The 16326-nt window shown below is 38.6% G+C and overlaps 1 protein-coding gene across 5 annotated transcripts in view; it reads right to left on the reverse strand.

Moving 5' to 3' along the window:
- ARID1B (AT-rich interaction domain 1B) overlaps positions 1 to 16326 on the reverse strand; it is a 433853-nt gene that overhangs the window by 301300 nt on the left and 116227 nt on the right. For all 5 annotated transcript variants that reach the window (XM_063124513.1, XM_063124512.1, XM_063124510.1 and 2 more), the window contains exon 4: positions 10785 to 10895. In XM_063124513.1, coding sequence (XP_062980583.1) covers positions 10785 to 10895 — 111 coding nt within the window. The remainder of the gene's footprint in view (positions 1 to 10784; positions 10896 to 16326) is intronic.

The raw sequence follows: 16326 nt of genomic DNA on the forward strand, positions 1-16326 counted from the left end.
ATTTCAATTAGGACTTTTTCCAGCCCTACCTCGAGATGCTAGTGAACAAAACTGATCTTCTACATGCAAAGCATAAACTCTACCATGCAGCAAATTAATTCCTTTTTATCATCTCACTGTAGCAAAATGGAGTTTAGTGTTTTTACACTGGGCAGCATTATGTGCTACAGATGTTCAAAAATGGATGATATCTGAGAGGGTTCAATTCCTAGCAGTCCAAAAATAATTTTAAATAAACATAATATTAATTATGGCTCAGTTTCAGAAAACCTATGAGCAGATTTCTGTTCAAAGGGGATTCCTGTAGAGTTGGAGGTTACTTTTGCCAATTACCCTGTCCCCTTGCAGCCCCCTGAAAAGCTGCACTGAAACATGAAGGAGCAGCCTAGGAGTGCCACCGAAAGACTGCAGGGAAATTAGAAAATTGACTCCCCCCATCTTGCTGCATCTTGGTCTCTTCCAAGAACAGGAGGAGCTCTCAATCCAAACTCCTATCCCTTTTCTTCGTACAGTTTATAGATTTGTCTTACATAGTTATTCATGCAAAAGGTAAAGTGGCAAATCTGTCATGGTCTCTAAATACTTAAAACTTGGTCTCAGACTTCAGAAGAAGATAAATGATGTACTCTAGTCTAGCCAGGTGTCACCAAACCTGAGTTCAGCCGACAGATTAGTTAATACTCATCCTAATGCACTAACAATACAGCTGGAAAATATCTACCAAAATCAGCAGTTAAACTTCATATCAATAGATCAGGGTGGGTAAAAAATGTTATTTTTTAAATACAAAATAGAAATGGATTTAAATGTTTAAAATAAGATAATGTAGTTTTAAAATGGGTTATATTTAATGGTACTTTAAAATAAGCTGAATGATATCTGAATGTAATACAAACATATGAAAGTCAATACTTATAATTTCCTAAAATGGAATCCATGACCCCCTATCAAATACAATGCGTTAGAGCCAGCTTTTCCTTGTAAAAGAATAAGGAAAAGGTATTGGGAAACTTTTATCAAGCATTATAAATGGATCACAGTAGCTCATATATTTTATTAGTGTGGAAATTACTAATACTTAGTCTGTCAATCAAACAGTATAAGCATTTAGTTTCCATTCATGGAGAAACATCATTCTGCCCAATAACTACCAAAATGTGGGGAGGGTAACAAACTACAAGAGGTTAGTGAGGCACAACTCATTTTCCAGAAGCCATGCTGATTTATCTCTCAAGAAGACCTGTTCTTCTCCATGCCTAATTATTTTATCTGTAATAATGCTGTACAATTTGGCCAGCACAGACTTTAGATTGGGTCTCCTCCAGATTTATTTTTTATTTTTTAATCAAAATTATGTTGGCTACTTATTGTAGGATGGGGAAGTATGTTGGCTTTAGTGATAAACTGCAAAAACAAGTGACAAGTTTTTAAAAGATCAATGTTTTACATTAGAATTCTTGAAGAATTCTTAAGTATATGTCATCTAGACACAGCCACTTGGTATCTTTTCATCTGTCAATAGGTCTAGAATATCTGGTGTGTTTATGGATCTTTCAATAGTTTTGCCTGAAAGTTTTTAGAAATAGGCTCCACAGTGTTTTTCACCCTAACATCAAGTTGCATTTGATGATAAGTACCCAAAGTTTGTGTTCATTTGAAAAAGACTTCTACTTCTAAGGGAAATTTCCTTACCTTTTATAGTTTCCTTGACTGTGCTCATAAACTATATTAACAATCTCTTGGACTTATTCATATCTTTCCTAATCTATGGTATACACTCTACCACAGCTTTTATTATTATGGTTTTAAATAAGCTCTATGTGTACCAAAAAGATTTGACCAACATGATCTATTTTCCTTTAGCTGGTTCCATGGCCAACTAAAGGCATAGTCATTTATTGTATGTAGATATCGAAAATTATTGAAATCACCTTGATTTAAACCAATCCACCCTGCAACAGATCCTCTTAATACAGTATCATAATTCTAATACAGTATCAAAAACCAACACACTGACACACAAGCCTTATTTATTAAATAATAGATCAAAATTCAAGTTATAATTCAACTATATTCAAAGAAGAATTAAAAGTTAGAAGTATTCAACTTTCTTCTCAATCTGCAATATAGTAGCTGAGAAAATTGCTTGGGAAAGCTTAGTCACTTTCTTTGGAGCTTAAAGCTTTTCCTCCTCTTTTATTCTGGGCTTAAACAAAGTTCAGTGGGGCATCAAAGTGCCTCAGTCTTAAATTACAGTCTGTACTTTAAAATAGAATGGATGCACAATATGTTCCTGAAGCTAGAGGGTGGGAGTGTTATTCACTAAAATTGAAGGGTTGTTGAGTCAATAATCTTCTTTCACAGAGTAACAATTTTCAGCTAAAATTTCTTGACCCAAACAAAGGAAAACCAGATCATTCAGTTATTTTACAACATTGCTAGAGAAAGCAAAATGAAAGGGGGAAAAACACCATTCATTCCACACTGGGTAAAAACAATGTGAAAATTTCTGTCACAAAAATTACACAATAAAAAGTTTCCTCTTTTTTAATTTACCATATTCCCAAATAGTTATTTTCAGCTCAAGAATGAACAGAAGTAAATAACCAGGGGCTATGATTGGTACCCATGCACTGTTCATGTATCTGTTGCAGGCTACATTTAACTTCTATTATCAAGAACTAGCTTGCTGACCTTTCTACAAATCAGCAATAACATCCCTAAATGGTACTTGAATTTTTATTAGTTTTTTGTTTTGTTTGTTTGTTCATTCACCTGCAAAATATTCATTTGGCTTACAAAATAAATGGATTCAAGATCACTAGTTTTTGCCTGCTGGAGACTTTCCTATGCTCATACTATAGTAGCTTTGTTTACACAATGTTTATCCTGTTTGTATTTAGGATGGAAATCTATGCAGCAGGGCAGATACAGGGTCAATTATCCCATAAGCCTCAGTTGCAGTAGTAGCACACAAACTAATACACTCATGGGATATCCAAATGATTACTATTCACAGAAGTAGGGGCATCAGTTGTACCTTTATGGCCTACTTCTCCACGGACTATCCCCAGATGCATGAAAAAATGAGACTTAAAAAGAAAGCATAGTATAGAGCCCCATTTTTCGTCTCTTGAAATATGCAGTTATTTTAGTACTGGTTTCATGCCTGAGTTCAGTTCTCTTCTGTTGTAAAGACCTGGCTTTCATCTACCATCTCATATTTTGTCCTAGTGCCTAAGAGGTCAAAACTAACATAGTTGCTGAATTTGTTGGAAAATGTATTTACTCAGTCTTCAGAGAGACATTTTGTTATATGATATTGTGACATATAAATACATAACATAAAAATTCAATTTTATATCAGGCTACAAGGGATATAAATGTTGGGAGAAGAGGGAAAAGAAACCCATATCAACATGAAGTAAAGAACAACAAAAATTAGAGATAAATGTAATTTCATTTTACACACACACACACACACACACACATGATAGGACACTTTTTAAATACTTAGCATTAAGCAGTTGATATTATTCGACTGGGGTATAAAGAGAGCAGGATGATTGAGGGAACCAAACATAGAAATTACTAAATCTAGCCACAGAAAAAGGAAAACAATCCTGAACAGCTATGGAATTCTACCAGTTCCTGTTATTCACACTTGTTATTTGCTAGCGAATTTCCAGTGGGATAAAGCTTGAGAATATCACTCCTGACCATTGTGGCTTTTGTCTTTAATCATATTTTATTTTATGAATTATTTATTTATATTTTGAAACTATATGATGCAATGAGTTATAACTATGTCACATATTTTATAACTTAACTGTTTCCAGAGGAACAGATACAGTAGTTGTAGTATATTTAAATTTCTTCACAATGCTATAATGTGGGGCTGCTTGGGAAATTTAAGGCAGAGAAGGCATCATACCAGTTCACAGCTGGACAAAGAATTGACAAAATAAGACCATGTCAGGCACTGAAAGCGTTACGTTTATTTTTTTTATGGAATGTTACTAATGAAATGTTCAGGAACAGATCTGGATCACTTCTTCAATATTTTAACTAATAGAAACATAACTAGAAGTACAGTAATTATGTTTTTTGAATGGAAAAGCAGGAAAGCTCCACTAAAGCAGAAAGACAGAGAATGATACACACAAAACATTAGATGATACTGTAGATTAGAATGTCACAACTATAACTCTGTCTGTATCTAGGAAAATTGCATCATGTCATACAACTACATCTGGTGCCTTTTGTAGTAACAACTTTCACGGCAGTAGCCATGTTAGTCCAGGAGCAATTTCTCTTTAAGAGCATGAGGGCTGTGACACCATTCTCTTGGTAGATTCACGTAGTCCATTGCCATTGGCAGTGGCTGGGGCAGGATGAAGCTGGTTGGCACTTCTGAGCATGCCTGCCTGCTCTCTGTTTCTTTTGGATGCTTCGCAGGATTTCCAGAGATGGTTCTGGTAGGTTCCCCAGAGCAAATCAGGACCCAGATATTTGTTTGTGAACAGGTTGCCCCTTCAGGACACCCACAGCCAAATTGTGTACTTGATTGTTGTTGTTTTCTATCCTTCCTATGCCTGGAAGGCCCTTGAGAAAAACTAGAGGGAAAGAATCACCAACAGCCAGAAAGTAGGTTCCTCTGTGAGTTTAAACTGTGTGTGCGTATAGAGGAGTTGGGGGATGGGTGCTTTGGAGCCCTTTGTTATTCTATAATAATAATAATAATAATAATAATAATAATAATAATAATAATAATAATAATAATAATTTTAAAATAGTGTTTAACTGTAGACTTGAGACATGTGTGTGTTTGTGTGTTTCTGCCTGGCTATGTCTACTGTTAGCTGCCCTACCATCTGCTCCACTACCCACCACTGTATTAGTCTGCTGCAGCCAAAAAACAACAACAACCCACCCCTCCTCCCATCACAAATAATCTTATGGGACATTAAAGACCAAGTTATTAATTTAACACTTGTAGCCTAGGATATAAGCCACCAAGTGATATATTAAACCTAAGAACTTTCCAAGTTTCCAAATATCAATGGAATAGCAGATATTATGGCATGTTTCATATGATGTCATGTGGCAATTGCTCCCTGTAACAATTCATTTTCGGTGTAGTGAGAGAGCTTCGGCTATTGGGCGGTATAAAAATGTAATAAATAAATAATATATAATATAGTGATTTGCATGAACTGATTTTTAACTGCAAATCATGTTACATTGCCAAATATTTCATGTGAAAGCTAATCACATCTCAATGACTGAGTTCAGACAACACAATAACCAACATTGGTTTAAATAGTTGATGGTTGGTTATTTAGCCCACCATGGGTTATTGTGTTGTGTGGAGGGAGCTTTTTAACCAACGGGTGGTTATTTGGCCGAAATAACCAATGCAAATAACCAACGTTATGCAGAGTTGGCTAATTGAACCACTATTCGTTATTTTGTTGTGTTGAGGGCACCACTGGTTATTTCCTCAGCCACAGAGTCGCAAGGCAAGAGCAGTCAAAGCGGTGGCCAGCAGGATAGATTTTTGGCAACAAAAGCTGATGAGATACTAGGAGGAGTACTGAGGGGGGAGAGAGGGCAGGATATGAGTGAGTCAACTCAGCGTGGACTAATACTCAATTCAATGCTGATCTTAAACTACACTGTGGTTGATTATTATCATTTATTTATTTATTTATTTATTTATTTTATTACATTTATATACCGCCCCACAGCCGAAGCTCTCTGGGGGGTTTACAACATTAAAAATAGTAAACTTTAAAAAGTATACATTTTTTAAAAAACAACAACAACATAAAAACAGTATAAAAACAGTATCCATCATGTTGTGTGGGGAGTACCCGTAGATAAACAACTGTCGAGTTGATTATTGCCCCACCATTGACTATCATACTGTCTGAACTATGTGAAAGTTTTGATAACATTTGTTTTAAAATATCTGAATACAAAGAATGTGCATTTCTTTTAGTATAGTAAGCAAAACTTGAGAATCACGCTCTTCTGTGCAGTATTCCCAGAACCTCAGTAAGTTTAATTCTATGCTTTTAAATATCATTCTGGGATACTTGAATATGTCTCTTTCAGTGTTGTTTTACAACAGCTGTATTACAATACTGGTCCTTGGGGACAGTTAGTAATCCTGAATTGGATAATCCATTTTCAATTAATGTCAAAATAATTATAGTTTTGAAAAAGTGATAATCTTGTACATTAGATGGCTGTTTAGTATACTTTAAAAAGAATTTTATTGAGTTTTAATCATGTTTTCAATAAAATATTTCAACTTTTTCAACTAACAAATGTATAAATACTCTCTTACTTTATTTATATTTGGATAATCGGAGGAATATAATTTTATAAAGAACTGTTCAAATTCTTTGCTAATTTCTTTGGTTTTATACTTTATGTTTCCCTTTTCATCTTTAATTTTATGGATTCTTTTTCAGATTCTCTTATTCCTAAGTTTATTTGCCAATAGTTTGGAATGTTTATATTTTTACTTTGTATATTGCATAGTCCTGTAATCTGATCAATATCTAAAGCATCAAATTCCTTTCTTTTTGGCATTAGCGTTCTGTATATTTGTTTTTCCCCTCTCTGTTTGAGCATTTTTCCAGTTGGTCTATTTATATAATAACGTCTCCTTGTTGTTGTTAATTTCTTGGCTCCGATGGGTGGAAGGGTTCTGTTGTACTCATGTGTGAACAGAATGCTGGACTAGAGGACCCTTGGTCTGATCCAACATGGCTCTTCTTATGTATTTATTTAAAAAAGTATTAGCTTATAAATTCTAAGTAACCAATAAGTAACTAATAAAGCAAAGAGACACCAAATACATTTTATGCAGTCCTCCATTGATTCATTAAAAGATACATTTCTGAAAGATTTCAAAAGGGGTGAACCATTAGTGCACTTCAGAAAGATGTCTGCTCTCACCCTTTCGAGAGGTATTCCAAAAGTTTGTGTTGTAAGCAAGCAAAGCTAGACAGTTCACTAGTTGTTCCATTTCCTTCACACATTATATATATAAATCCTGGCACAAATGTTCCTGCTAAATTCAAAGCAGATGAACGTGTAATGTGGGTTGGAAACAAATGGCTACAAACAAACCATACTTTTATTAGCTAATTCTAATGGCCTGTCAAACATTTTACTGAATTATGCTTCCTTTTGCTCTTCAGTTATCTGGACAGTTTGACCCAGACAGATTTGAATATGTGTCAAATCTTTAAATATCCAATTAAAAAACTGCATATTCTAGTGTTCCTAATACTTTTTATTTAGTTCAACATTATGAAGCTTTTATATAACTGAGAGAGCTTTGTTCTCCGGAGAAAGAAATTAAACTGCCCCTGAAGATCAAAGTGAAGTGTTGGAAAAACCAGGAAGTAGCTGGTACTAATGGCTGGTTCACACTATATATTTTTTTCAATACAAGGGCCACAATCCTAGATAACTATATGCAGAGGGTACCAAATAGTATGAACATTCCCAACAGTGCTTTGAAATTTTTTATTCCAAACAATTACTTGGCAGGTCAAGTAAGTCACTTTACTATTTAGAGCAGAGGAGGGCAACATGAAGAGGTGAAAACATCTGGAAGGCCACAACTTCTATCAGCCCTCACTACTGGCTATGTTGGTTAAGGCTAATGGCAGTGGCAGGCCAAAACATCTGATGGGCCACAAGTTGCCCACTCCTGATTAGAAAATTTATTTGCTCAGTCAGGTATCCAACTGGGACAATATTTGCAGAAGACCTCTGGCTGACCCTCTGTGTACCCCACCACCACCTACGATTACATCAGTCAAAGAGTCCAGTCCATAGCTGGGTATGTAATTGCATAGAGAAACATGATGTATGAACTGGTTAGTCAGTAATAAAGTTAGCATCAATTCCCATGATCATAATATCATTTTTTCCTGAAATTGCTGCCATGATAGGGAACTGTTGAATATATCCATGACCTGTCAGGTTAGACAGTATAGCTTAAATCCAAGAACAGCCTGCCGTGTTCTGATTGAGGAAAGGGCCTTTCCTACCACCTTCTCTCATTGCAGAACCAAGTGGGCTCTTAGAAGCTGAACATGAGGATCAGGGGATCCCTAAGAAAGGTTTTGGATATGTCATGGAGGTATCAGGCAGATGGAAGAAGAGGACACAGAAATTCCAAAAACTCTTCTTGTGTGACTGTTAGTACTTTTCCATTCATGCATCCAAACCTACATTTTTCTACACAGATAAATAGGTAGGAAAAGATGGGCTGTTCAGATGGATAAAAAGATTTTATGAATCAGCAAAGTTAACAGATACTTTGGAAATATTGTATGTTTTTCTTCCCATATATACAATTTTATAGACATTGCCTGTTGCTAAAGAGCTAGGGTAAGGTAGAACATGGGGGTTGGACCCAATAGTGCCATTCCACTAGCACAAATGATGTTGCACTATTGGAAACCCAGTCCTGAACTATGCGCAAGGGGAGAATCCAATTAACGTTTCACTTATGCAACTGGATGTACAATTACTTGCAGGTTTTAGAATTACAAGGTGATCTGCTAGCACTTGCACAATTGAGCTCCGTGAGCGCAACAATTTCTTCCACAATGCAACATTGGATTTAACACTTCGGCTTTATATTTACATTTTTATTTTAACCACTTCACAGTTATTTCAACTCTTTTCCAGTATGATTTAACTTTTTGTTGCTCATCTACTTATTGTTGCCAGTTTTAAAACTAGTTGCTAGAAACATTAACTTAAATGGCTTGTTCCAAATTCCACAGTCTATTTTTGTTTCAGCCTGCTCTTGGATATAGACTTTTTTCTAATATTATACTAACAGACATCTTCCATTGCATCAGGGATCTAGGAGGAGGATAACAGCAAAATACTCCTATCCCTTCAAAGAAACTTTTAATACACATTTTTATTCTAGCCCCAAATAATTTCAACATAGCTAAAATTATTCATGACTAAAAGAGCAGTTAGTTTTCTCCCCATTTGCCTGAAAATAAGGCCAACTAATTTGAGTTGGACTTTCTCCCAAGTAAATGGAAACACAGCTAATTGAAAATCTCATTAAAAGAAATATAAAATTTAATAATTAGTAATTTTCCCACTTATTTAAATTGGGGTTACAGCGTGATTATAGGCATATAAGTACCAGCAGAATAAATGATTTATTTATAGTAAGGATTTCTATGCTGCTTTTCCATTTTAACAAGGCATCTAACATTCACAGCATTAAAAAAATAAGGAAAATGTAAAACAAACGAAACAGATCAAAAAGAGGCAAAATGACAGATAAAAAATATTAAAGCAGTTGGTCAGTTCTATTCGAACTCCAATCAGGCTGAAAGTATGCCAGAACGGAAACATCTGTAAAAGTTGTTGAAATGACATCAGGGAAAGAGAAAGGTGATTGATCCAAAGAACAGAGTTCTACAATCTTGGCACTGCTACAGAGAATGTCTTGTCGCACGTCCTTACCACAAGATGTAATGCTGGCCACCAATTTGGATGAATTTAAAAGCGGGTTAGACAAATTCATGGAGGAGAAGGTCATATCAATGGTTACTAGTCCTGATGGCTATATGGTACTTCCAGTATCAAAAGCAGTATACCTATGTACACCAGTTCCTGGGGAACATGAGTCCTACTAATTTGTCCCTTTAAACTTACATATACAAATGCTACTTTTACTCAAAAATGAAATCTTCCAGCAAAATCCACCATAACGCTTAAAAAAATGCTATTCCTAAAAGAATCGTTATGATACATGTAAGCAATGGAGTTGGTTGTTTTTACAGGCAAATAATCCTCTCCTAAACATGTTTACATCAAAGTAAACCCCACTGTATTCAATAAGACGTTCTACTAAATGTTCTTAGGACTGCAGCCAAAGACAAAGCTGTCTTTTTTATTACAACTTAGATTTACTATTATTAGCAAATTATATTTTCAATTTTTTATCATCATCACTGTTCAATATCGTCACTCTTTTATCACTAATTCATAAAATAAGAAGAATTATCCAATTATAATTCAAAAAATGTTTTCCACATTGTCAATCAAGAGCAGATTCACTCAGCTAAGCTAATAAGGTAATTATAATGTGACAAGACTATCACGCAAAAGTTTTCCCTTACCCCCTCCCCCAATGTAATCAGTACTGCTTGAATGTGATAAGTTGACATGATAAAATAGTAAAGGATCAGGCTATCCTATAATACTTGCAGCAGTCCCCTCAAAAACATATTTGAGCATATCCACCATAACAAAATTCATCCGAGATGTGTAAATTGAAAATCTTTTATCTGAAATGTTGAGAGATCACTTACACAAACAATGGTTTGAAATTTTAAAAGGTACTGCAGAAAGGATTAGAATTTATTTCCCGTATAATTTTAAAGAAGCAACAATTAAGAATACTCCAACCTCTTGTAGACACTCATTGGAATATTAATGTTTAGCACAACACCAATAAATATATGAAGGAAGAAATATTATACTGACATAATTAGTTAAACATGTGCCTTTATAAATATATCATATGTAACATGGTAAAATGTGTGGTGAAAAAAATATTGTTATATTTGAGAAAAAAAAAGATTCTCCAAATCAATAGAAACTGGATAATAAAACTCCCCAGATAGGGACAGTTTCATAGTCTAGTTTCTATTGCAGAATCTTGTTTTCAACACAAAACATGGAACTTTTCTATCAGATGACAACTAATTTCTTACTGGTAAGCTTGATGGTCTCTCTTGTTGGATCAGGTTCAAATCTTCATGGTTAGGCTTGCCTTGGGTGATAGGGGGTTGAGACCTGGTTCCATAGCCTTCCTGAGACATTTCCTGTATAAATCAAATATTCATATATTAGTAACATGAAACCATAGTTATGATAAATTTCATAGGCAGAGAGTAAAGGATGGTGATTCAGGAGATTTCCACAAGGACTTAAAACATATCAATAGAGACACTTAAGCAAACTCTGCAGTCATGAAATAAGAGGAGGGTTCTCTTATGGACCAGTAACCGGTTAAAGAACAGAAAGCAGAGAGCAGGAATAAATGGTAAATTCTTTCAATGGAGAGATCCCACAAGGATCTGTACTGGGACCAATGCATTTCAACTTATTCATAAATGATCTGGAATTAGGACTGAGCAGTGAAGTGGCCAAGTTTGCTGATGACGCCAAATGATTAGAATAGCTAAAACAAAAAGGGATTGTGAGAGCTCCAACAGGATCTCTCCAAACTAGGAGACTGGGCATCTAAATGGCAAATGTGGCTCAATGTAAGCAAATATAAAGTGAAGCACGTTGGGACAAAAAAATCCCAAATTCAGGTATAAACTGAGGGGATTTGAGCTAGCGGTGACCAACCCCCCCAAAAAATCTTGGGGTTGTGATGGACAGCTCAATGAAAACGTCAACCTAGTTTGCAGCTGCTGTGAAAAAGACAAATTCCATGTTAGGAAGAATCAGGAAAGGAACTGAAAATAAAAGGACAGGTTGCTTACCTGTAACTGTGGTTCTTCGAGTGGTCATCTGTGCAGTCACACATATGGGCTCTGCGCCTGCGCGAAGCCCCGCTTTGGGAATCTTCTATAGCTAAGAGGCATTTTGGGCGGGAACCCCTCCCCCTCTACTGCGCATATGCAGAGGGGTTCCCGCCCAGATTCCCTCAGTTCTTCTGAGACCAGTAGGCCTCGTCTGAGGAATTTTGACACCTTCAGGTGTATCTGAAAAACTACTTGATAAAGCATTAGTAATACTTAATGGACACCAAGAGGGGAGTATGGTGGGTGGGTTGTGTGACTGCACAGATGACCACTCGAAAAACCACAGTTACAGATAAGCAACCTGTCCTTCTTCTTCGTGGTCTCTGTGCATCACACATATGGGCGATTAGCAAGCTTTTACTCACTGGAGGAGGGTTGGTGTCCTTAGGTGAATACAGATGACAATACTGCTCTGCCAAACGAGCAGTCAGCTCTCGACCTGACATCCAATTTATAATGTGACACGAACGTCATTGGTCGGGCCCATGTTGCTGCCTTGCATATCTCTGGGATGGTGATGCCACGATGGAAGGCAGATGATGTAGAGACAGCTCTGGTGGAATGCCCCTTGATCGATTTTGGGGGTTCCAATTTTTGTAGCTGATAGGCTAGAGTAATGCACTGGACCAGCCAGGAGGAGAGTCTCTGAGATGACACGGGTTGGCCTTTCTTGCTCCCTCCATGACAAACGAATAAACGTTGTGACTTTCGAAATGAGGAAGTACGATCTTTGTAAAAGGCTAAAGCTCTTCTCACATCTAGTGAGTGAAGAGTTCTCTCCAGTGCAGTGGAAGGAGATGGAAAGAATGCTGGTAGGACAATGTCTTGATTGACATAGAAGGATGACACGACCTTAGGTAGGAATTGGATGTCAGGACGGAGTACTACTTTCTCCAGGTGGAAAACTAGGTAAAGCTCATCTATTCTTAATGCAGCTCGCTCGCTCACTCGTCTTGTGGATGTAATTGCTACTAAAAATGCGACCTTCAGTGTCAAAAGACGTAAGTCTGTTGTTGCGAGTGGTTCGAAAGGTGGCCCTGATAAAGCGTGCAGCACTACTGATAAGCTCCACGAAGGTGAAAAAAGTCTAACTGGTGGGTTTAAGTTAGATAAACCCTTTAAGAAACATTTAACTGTTGGGTGTGAAAAAACCCTGAAACCATCAATGCAATCATGGGAATAAGAGATTGCTGCCAGATACACTTTTAAGGACGAAACTTTCAGGCCCCTGTCAACTAGAAACAATAAAAACGACAGGATCTGATTAACTGAACAAATTTTAGGAGGGAAATGTTTTTCCGATGCAAAGGAATTGAATGCAGCCCACTTCTTATCATAGTTCAATCTTGTAGACGGTTTTAGCGCTGCATCTAGGACTGTCTTTATCTTGGTTGCTATGTTGACTTCCGATATTGAGGGATCAGCCTCCATGCTGTCATGTGGAGCGTATGTAAATCTGGGTGATGTACTTGGCCCTGGTGCTGGAAGAGAAGGTCCCTCCTCATAGGCAGCTTTGCATAGAGACCTCGTGCCCTGTTCAGCAGTGTCGCGAACCAATTCTGCCTGGGCCACCAAGGTGTCAGAATTATGCAGTTTGCGTTGTCTTGGATTATTTTGGCTAGTACCCTTGTTATTAGGGGAAACGGAGGGAATATGTATAGGAAGGAGTGGTTCCATTTGTAGAGGAACGCGTCTCCTAGCGATCCGTTTCCTATCCCTGCCCTGCTGCAGAACAGGTTGCAAACTGTGTTCTCTTTCGTTGCGAAAAGGTCTATTCTTGGTTTCCCCCAGATCCGGAAGATTTCTACGATGATCGTGGGGTGGATTCTCCATTCGTGGACTACTGATGCATGCCTGCTGAGGGTGTCTGCTAGTTGGTTGTCCTGTCCGGCTATATGGACTGCCGTGATGAATATCCGACGTCGAGAGCACCATTCCCATATATGGATGGTAAGTTTTATCAGTGGTGGGGATTTTGTTCCCCCCTGCTTGTTGAGATAAAAGACTACTGTTGTGTTGTCTGACGTTATTTGAATATGTTGGTTGGATATTTCTGTCTCGAACGCTCTGAGGGCTTTCTGCACTGCTAGTAGCTCGAGATAGTTGATGTGTCTTGTCCTTTCTTTTGTTGTCCAGGTTCCTTGTACTGTCAGGGAGTCGAGGTGGGCTCCCCAACCGTCGAGGGAAGCATCTGTTGTAATTGACCTGGTTGGAGTGGAGGGTTGGAAGGGCACCCCTCTTGTTAGATTTTGGTTGTTTGTCCACCATTTCAAGGATTTCATGACATTTGGTGGCAAGGTCAGGATAGTACGCCTGGCGTTGTTGATGGGATTGAATCGTTTGTTGAACCACATCTGCAGGGTTCTCATCTTGAGTCTCGCAAACGGCACCACCATGATGGTTGATGCCATCAAACCTAACAGTCTTTGTATTGTATAAGCAGTTATGGTATGCTGTCTCATCACTTGGTCTGTTAGCGTTGTTATGACACCTGATCTCTCCACAGGCAGGTATGCCTTGGTAGTGTTTGAATTTAGGATAGCTCCTATATACTTTATTGCCCTCTTTGGAGAGAACTGATTTTTCTGTATTTATTAGGAGACCTAGTCGAGATAAGAGGTCCTGGACATAGCGAATATGACGTTGGAGGGTTTTCTTTGATTCTGCTACCAACAGCCAGTCGTCTATATAGGGGTGGATCTGAATACCCTGGTTCCTGAGGTGGGCACAGACTGCTGCAATACACTTTGTGAAGACTCTCGGTGCTGTCGATAGACCGAAAGGTAGTACCCGATACTGGAAGGCTTGATTGCCGATGATGAATCGGAGGTAACGCTGACTGTCGTGATGGATAGCTATATGGAAATAGGCGTCCTTTAGGTCGATGGATGCAAACCAAGAGTGCTTTGTGAGCAGTGGTAGTACATTGGGGAGGGAGACCATCCGAAACTTTCTTGGCGTAATGTAAAAATTTATATCCCTTAGATCTAAAATGGGACGAACTCCTCCGTCGCTCTTTGGAACTGTGAAATATCGGGAGTAAAACCCCTGGTTTAGTTGCTGTTTCGGTACTGGCTGAATGGCTCCCTTTTTTAAAAGTGAGTGGACTTCCTCTTGTAGTGGTGATGATGGTGATGTTATTCTTTGGTGCCCTGTTGGTGGTAGGGAGTTGAATTCTATTTTGTAGCCCCCCTCGATTATCGATAGGACCCATTTGTCTGATGTTATCTGGGACCATGCCTCGAATGATGTTGAGAGGTGGTTTCTGAAGGTTTTTTTTTCCTGATGCGGGGAAGGGTTAAGTCAAAGACGATGGTTTTGTTGGTAGTCTGGCTTTCGGCGTTGAAATTTTTGCTTTGATGCAGGAAATTGTCTCTTTCCTTGTTGCAGTGCTGGTAGCTGCCTAGGTTGTTGCCTGTCGGGCTGATATCATGGTACATTGGGTCCAGATCTGTACCACTTCCTCAGCTTGTAGTACTGTCCTTGTTGTCCTGCTCCAATTCCCATTTTCCTGGCAGTCATCCTCGCTTTATGCACAGTATCCATTGCCTCATCGGTAGTCGAATTGAAGAGGCCTACGCCGTCGAACGGGAGACTTTCTATGTGCGTCCTGGCTTCCTGCGAAAGACTTGCAGATCTGAGCCAGGCGTGCCTACGTAAGGCCACTGAGCCGACCATTGTTTTCGCCCCGCAATCTGACTGATGTTTAGCCGTTGCGATTTGTTGGCGTGCCATGCGTGAAGCTTCAGCGTGAAACACTCTAGCCAGCTCTCTGTGGTCCTCTCCTAAGTTCTCACATAGGGACATCATCTTTTCCTAAAGAAAAAGCTGGTACCTTGACATTGTAGCCTGGTAGTTGGCTATCTTTAGACTTAAAGCTGCTGTGGAATAAAGTCTACGTCCCATCAGGTCTAAATGCCTGCCTTCTCTATCAACTGGTGCTGTGTGCACCCTTTGGGAGCGTCCTTGGGCTGACTTGACTATTATTGAGTTTGGTTGGGGGTGCGTGAATAAAAATTCCGTGTCCTTTTCGAAAACTCTATACATATTATCGAGCCGCTTTGAGGAAGGTTGAAGTGTTGCGGGGTCCTTCCAGTGCTCCTTGACAGTTTTAGCCAATGTCGGGAGGAAAGGTATGGCTACCGGCGTTGTAGCTTCTGTGTATATAGCTTCAAATACCGGGTCAGTTAGTTTCTCTAAATTCTGGCTTGTTTCAATGCCTAGGGATTGCGCCATTCTCTGTACAATGTCGGCGAAGTGTCCCAGTCCTTCTGATGGTGAGACGGCTCCTTGCGACTCGACTATTGAGTCGGGTGATGGTAGAGATGGTGCTACTGATGCTATCGATATTGAATCAGAGCAGTAGTCTTCCACCGATTGTGGAGAAGATGGAATTTGAACAGTTTGAATCTCCATTTGCTGAGTTGCTACAGGTTGTGACTGTCTTGCCATATTCTCATGTTGTGTCGTCGCTTGATTTGCGAGTACGGCCACAGTTGGTTCGGGCGCCGATAATGACGCCGAAGGTCGACGTTGAGTCGGAGATCTTCGATAACGGTCATCAAGCTCGCGCCAGTCTGCATAATGGTATGAATGCCTAGGGGGCAATGACCACTGCGAGTCCCTTTCCCAGTCTCTTAACGGAGACCTGGACCGATGTTGTGCTCGATAATAAGGGATAATAATAATAATGCACGATATCGAGAGTCAAATGATCGGA

Source organism: Elgaria multicarinata, chromosome 4, assembly GCF_023053635.1.
Source record: "Elgaria multicarinata webbii isolate HBS135686 ecotype San Diego chromosome 4, rElgMul1.1.pri, whole genome shotgun sequence".
NCBI lineage: Eukaryota > Metazoa > Chordata > Lepidosauria > Squamata > Anguidae > Elgaria > Elgaria multicarinata.